The 6,000-nt window shown below is 62.3% G+C and overlaps 1 protein-coding gene across 1 annotated transcript in view; it reads left to right on the top strand.

The window, feature by feature from the left end:
• Window positions 1-1,155: 1,155 nt before the first annotated feature.
• The window catches only part of RAB11FIP3 (RAB11 family interacting protein 3), a 77,558-nt gene continuing 72,713 nt past the window's right edge, over window positions 1,156-6,000 (top strand). The window contains exon 1 of the mRNA XM_044233972.1: window positions 1,156-1,806. Within this exon, the coding sequence (XP_044089907.1) occupies window positions 1,156-1,806 (651 nt within the window). The remainder of the gene's footprint in view (window positions 1,807-6,000) is intronic.

Genomic DNA, 6,000 nt, shown 5'->3' with positions numbered 1-6,000 from the left:
TCTGGTGCTGGTGCCCAACGGCCGGTAAAAATACCGGTGCGCCCTTTCCGCGGACACGCGTTGCTACAGGTTAAATTTAGCCCCTCGCCTGCCCGCGGCTCTCGACTCACCTGCTGCTAACCAGCGCGTCTCCTCGTCCGCGCCTCGGGCGCCCTGCGTCCCCGCGGACACCGGCGACCGCTAAAGAAGCGGACGTCATTGGTCCAAGACAGTGTTGGGGAGGCCCAACGGCGGGCCGGCGAGGACCCACGGAACCGAGCTTCGTGCTGGGTCCCAGACAGGCGCCGGCGCTTGGCCGGGTGCTCCTTCGACGCTCGCAGGGCCGTCGCACCCCGGCTACGCCGCGGCCACCGCCCACCTGACCCCCGCCGGCTGTGCCCAACGCCGCGCGCGCTTCCCCCGGGCCCAGCAGGGTCGCGCCCCGCGCTCCGGCGTCCGCGAAGGCGGGACCCGGCCCCGTCGGGACAGGTGCCCACCCGGCGGTCCTCCCCCGTGCCCGGCGCCGTGCGTCCCACCACACCGCGCGCGCCCGGTCGGTGACACACACCCCCGTGACCGGACCCGACCCACCAGCCGACAGGACACAACCTCGCCCCCCACCGGCACCAGCAGCGACCTCCTGCGCCTCGGCGCCAGCCTTTAAGGAAGGCCCCAAGGGGCGGGGCCTGCGGGCGCCGCTACGCGTTGACGTCAGGACCGACGGAAGGCGGGGCGCAGGCGGCGGCGGCGGCGGCGGTGGCGGCGGCGTTTGCTCGGTTATCGCTGGTACCTCAGCCACCTCTTTGGCTGCCTCCTCGCGGTCCTCCTCAGAGGCCTCCGCGGCGCCTGCCGGCTCGGCCCCCGCCGCCACCGCCCCCGCCGCCGCCCCCGCCGCCGCCGCCTCAGCGCCCTCCCGCGCCCGCCGCGCCGCCGCCATGGGCCCGCGCCCGCCGCGCCGCCGGGCCGAGGGCAGCTGAGGCGCCGCGCGAAGATGGGTGAGGGCGGAGCAGGGCCCGAGCGCCAGCCCGAGCAGCCCGGGCGCCCCGCGCGCGCCCGCCCGCGCCGCCGCGGGGATGCCCGCGCCCGCCGCCGCGCCCTGAGCGCCTTTGTCTTCTGCCCGCGCCGCCCGCCGCACCACTGGCCTCGCGGGCCTGCGCCGCGGCCGGGGGCGCGCCCATGAAGATGGAGCCGGGCCGGCCGGCCTCCCCCGCGGGCGGCCCGTGCCCGGACGCCGAGCCCGGAGGGCCCGACCGGCCGGGGGCCGCCCTCGCCCCGCGCCCAGAGCCCGGCCCCCCGGGGGCCGCGGCCTGCGCCGATGCCGGGGCGGACCTGAGCGCCGGGCGAGCCCCGGGGCCGGACGCGCGCCCTGAGAGCGCCTGGGCCCCTGCCCCGGGCGCAGGCACCTCTTACCTGCTGCCGGCTCGGGCCGCCTGCGCGGGCCCCGGCCCCGGCCATCAGCTGCCGGAACTCGGCCCGCTTCTGTCCTGGACTGAGGAGCCAGCTGATTACGGAGCCCCGGTTCGCCCGGAGAGCCCCTCTCTCCGCGTGCAGGGTTCCAGGCACAGCCGGCACGTGAGGGGCGAGGTCGACTTCTTCCCCGGCTTCCCCTCGCCCGCGGTGGGCGAGCTGACGCTCGACGTGGGTCCCGGGCCGCCGGACCGGCCCTCGGACTTCAGCCAGACCTGCCCGCTCCCGAGCGAGCCCGCGACGTGTCCGGAGGACGGCCCCCGCCTTCGAGCCGTGTTCGACGCCCTGGACGGCGACGGGGACGGCTTCGTCCGCATCGAGGACTTCGTCCAGTTCGCCACGGTCTACGGGGCAGAGCAGGTAACCGGGCGGGCGCCCCCGGTAACCGGGCGGGCCTCTGCGGCCGGGCAGCGCGCGCTGTCTTCGTTTCTGTCGGCCGCTCGGGCCGGCTCGCCGACGTTCCGCTCCCGGGTTTGGGGAGACTGACTCTGTCCCTACCCCTCCCCCACCTCGTCCTCCCGAGCCGCGCAGGCTGGGTGTTTGCCCGCTGGGGGAGCTCCCGGCCACGCGTAGAGGGGCCCGGGTCGAAGGGCCCCGCAGTGAAGCAGGGCCTAGCGAGTCCCCGAGCTGAGGGTCTTGGGCCGCTCGGTTGAAGGCACCGCAAAGGCCCGAGCGCGGCTGGCCGCCGGACATCGTGCGAACCGATGCAGGCTGCTCTGAGCGCACTGGGCGGCGCGTGTTCGGCCTCGGCTGCTCGTGAGCGAAGGCGGGAAGTTTCCGTGCTACCCTTGAGTGCGGGACGGAGGGAAACTGGCCGCCGAGGAAGGGGCGCGGGAGCAGGGCGCAGAGTACCAGGAGCCCAGCGCCGTCCGCGCGCCGCCTCCTGCGGGAGCCAGAGGTGCGGACCGGAGCCGAGTGCCCAGTGCGGTGTGTCATGGGTGGCGGGCGGTCGCGGAGGAGGGGCGTTCGGATCTGTCCTTGGCCTGGATCTAGCTCCTGGGGAAGTTTGTGTGGAGAGAAAGGCGCTCGGGCAGGGTCGCGGGAGACACCCAGTAGGTTACTGGTGTTGGCACTGAACCCTGCAGGGCCCCTAGCACGCTGATTTGCTGGTGTTGGCGTTGCCCTGACTAATGGCACTTGTAAGTGGGGTTCGAGTGCACAGTGCGGTCCAGCTGTGAGGGCTTCGGGACAGTAGGTGCAGTTCACCCCCTGGTATTGAGGGTGTCATTTGTGACCTGCGGAAACCTCCGTGAGGGACCCTCGCGCCAACTGGTGTCCAGGGCCACTCGAGCTGTGGGAGCTGTCCCTGTGAAGATGTGGGTTCCCCTCGTGGCTCCTTGCCCTGAGTGGTCAGCCCGGGAGAATGGGCGTGTCAGTGTGGGCCTCCGTATCGGTGGGGTCCCCGCTGCTTGTGTTTGATCTGTGTCAAAGACATTGCTGCGACGGGCCCCACCTCGCAGTCTGATGGGCACAAAGCTGTGTGACTGACCGTGTGCACTGTGGGCGGCACAGATTGCGATTGCTGGGCCAGTGTCTTTTCCTGCTTTTCCTTTGTGCCGCTGGCCTCCAGAGCACCGTGGGCATCCATGTGTCTTCTCTCCAGACAGAGCCTTCCTCCGCACCAGTCACAGGTGCTAGGGAGGTAGTCCACTTGTTCTTGTTTGCCCGGACCTGGCTCTGAGACCGCACTCTGTTGCCACTGTTTCTGGGGCGGTAGTAGGCAGGGTGTTTTTTTTTTTTTTTTTAAATTTTATTTATTTACTTGACAGAGATCACAAGTAGGCAGAGAGGCAGGCGGAGGGAGAGAAGAGGAAGCAGGGTCCCTGCCGAGTAGAGAACCTGATGCGGGGCTCCATCCCAGGACCCCGGGATCATGACCTGAGCCGAAGGCAGAGGCTTTAACCTACTGAGCCACCCAGACGCCCTAGGCAGGTGTTTTCCATCTCTCTCTGCAGGCAGGGACTGGAAGCCCGGGACGGATGAATAATTTCGCAAGCCCTCATGCATGGTCCGTGCTCGAGCAGGGATGAGCTCACAACCTTGAGTTGGCTCCCAGGTTACTAGATTCGGTCTCTGAAAATACTTCCACAGAGTTTCGTGTTACTGACTCCCATAAAGTCCTTTTCATTTGAGAAACACCTTTTGTAACTGTCCTTGTTCATCGCAGTGGGGAAAAGCTTTCTTGTAATCACAAAGTAGAAATGAATCGGAATTCTTTGCTCTGATAGCTCCTGGTGGAATTTTGAGATTTTATTTATTTCTTGTGGGGAGAGGGAGCGAGAGCATGCACCTATGAGGGAGAGTAGGAGAGGGGGAGGGCAGGGGAGGGCACTGACCCTGAGATCATGACCTGAGCCGAAACCTGAGCCACCCAAGTACCCCTCTCCTGGTGGAATTTTATTTTATTTTATTAAAAGATTTTATTTATTTATTTGACAAAGATCACAAGTAGGCAGAGAGGCTGGCAGAGAGAGAGGAAAGGAAGCAGGCTCCCCGCTGGGCAGAGAGCCAGATGCGGGGGTCTGATCCCAGGATCCTGGGATTATGACCTGAGCCGAAGTTAGAGGCTTTAACCCACTGAGCCACCCAGGTGCCCCTCCTGGTGGAATTTTAAATTTGGGGGCAAAGCCCAGGTGACTTGGGGTTGGGGGGATGGCCGTGTATGGGGAGATCTGTGGCATCCCCGCCCTGCTCTCTGAGACTGCTCTGGAAGAGGCGGTCCCGGGTGTGGTGGTCTCCGTACCTGGACTTGGACAAGCTTCCGGGACGGTGGAGGAGAGCTCTTGCTTTGGTGCGGATCTTTTACAGAGTGATGAAGGGCTGGTTTTTGGGCCTATGTGTAAGCTTTGCTGGCCTTTATTATGACTCAGGATTGCTTTTTCCAAGTCTGATGTCAGAATGCATTATAGAGGAGCTAAGAGAAAAAATACTGAGAGTGGAGTAGTCTGTTTATTTTTAAAGACTTTATTTATTAGAGCGCATGTGTGCATGTGCCGGAGTAGGGGTGGAGGGCGAGGGAGAGGGAGAAGCAGACTCCCTGCGGAGCACAGAGCCCTTTCCTGCCACCTGAATCCTAGGAACCCCCATCTTGACCTGAGCCCAAGTGGAGGCTTAACAGACTGAGCCACCCAGGTGCCCCGATAGTGAAGTAGTTCTAAAGAAAACTGAGGAATTCCACCTCGTGATGAGTATTTTTAAACTTTTAAAACGAAAAGCCCCGGACACCCCAGAAGTAGAGGGAGCAGTTTAGTGACACCCCATCCCAGGCCGCCGTGCAGTCTCCCCTTTCTCCCTGCCTCTGCGCAGCCCCACCTGCGCGCGTGTGGGAAGCGTGTGCCTGACCGAGAACCTCGCCGTCGGTGACCGAAGTGCGTGTCTGTAAGAGATAAGGGTTCTGCCTGACACAGCCGGGGTTTTTCAGAGGCCCTGGGAAGAGATAAGGTGGGTGACAAGAGCAACGACCCTAAGTCTCTGTACTCCCCGCCGTGAGATTTCAAAATACAGCATGCGAGAGGCTCCGAGGCTGGTCATGTTACCGTTCTTGATGACAGCAGCTAGATTGTTCTCGGGTGCGGTCAGCTATGCGAAGGTAGCATGTTGAGTAACCTGTGTGTGAAGGAGGAATTTTAAATTATTGAAGCCAATTACCTGAATTTTTCATGGCAGCAGCTCCTGCTTATAAAACAGACGGCTGCTGTGTCTGTCTTTCTTTAGCAGTGTCATGGTGTATGTGGGTCCCCTTACATCATCTGGCGGTAGATCAGATGTGGGGTAACGGGACACGGGGCTGGCAGTAGTCAGCAGAGGGAAGGAGAGGAAGGACTGCAGGGGAGTTTTCTTGTTGCTCTTGCTGGGACAGGACCTTGTGGTCCTAGCCACCCAGGCGCTAGTTGCCAGGTTGGGATAGGTTATTTTTAAGGCCTCAACCGTTTCTGAAGAGTCTTCATCATATGACCCCTTCATACTGAGAGGGATGTAGGAAAGAATGTTAGGGTTCGAAGCCAACGGCCAAGAAAGAATTCTCGAGACGCCTTTGGCGCAAAAATGTGGTTTGTTTATTTATTTATTTATTTTTAAAAGATCTTATTTATTTATTTGACAGACAGAGATCACAAGTAGGCAGAGAGGCAGGCAGAGAGAGAGGAGGAAGCAGGCTCCCTGCCGAGCAGAGAGCCCAGTGGGAAGTGGGGCCAGATCCCAGGACCCGGAGATCACGACCTGAGCTGAAGGCAGAGACTTAACCCACAGAACCACCCAGGTGTCCCCCCCCCCCCCGAAATGTGGTTTTGTTAAAGCAGGAGGCCAGGACCCGTGGGCAGAAAGACCTGCACTGGGGTGGTGAGGAGTGGTCCATTATATTACTTTCAAGTTGGGAGGGGGTAAAAAGTGTTAAGTCTCAGGAATTTTGGAAGCAAGGTTTCCAGGACCTTGAGGGGGCTAGTCTTTGTTGGGTAAAGGTCGTTTATTACCGTCTAATAAAACCTGAGTCATAAGACTCTTCAGGTGTGTGTCGCAGTGGGCCACATGCTTGGGGGATGATTGCCAACATGTATC

The sequence above is a fragment of the Neovison vison genome, chromosome 14 (assembly GCF_020171115.1).
Source record: "Neovison vison isolate M4711 chromosome 14, ASM_NN_V1, whole genome shotgun sequence".
NCBI lineage: Eukaryota > Metazoa > Chordata > Mammalia > Carnivora > Mustelidae > Neogale > Neogale vison.
Note: the sequence above shows the minus strand (reverse complement) of the source record. Positions and strands in the feature narration are given on the sequence as shown.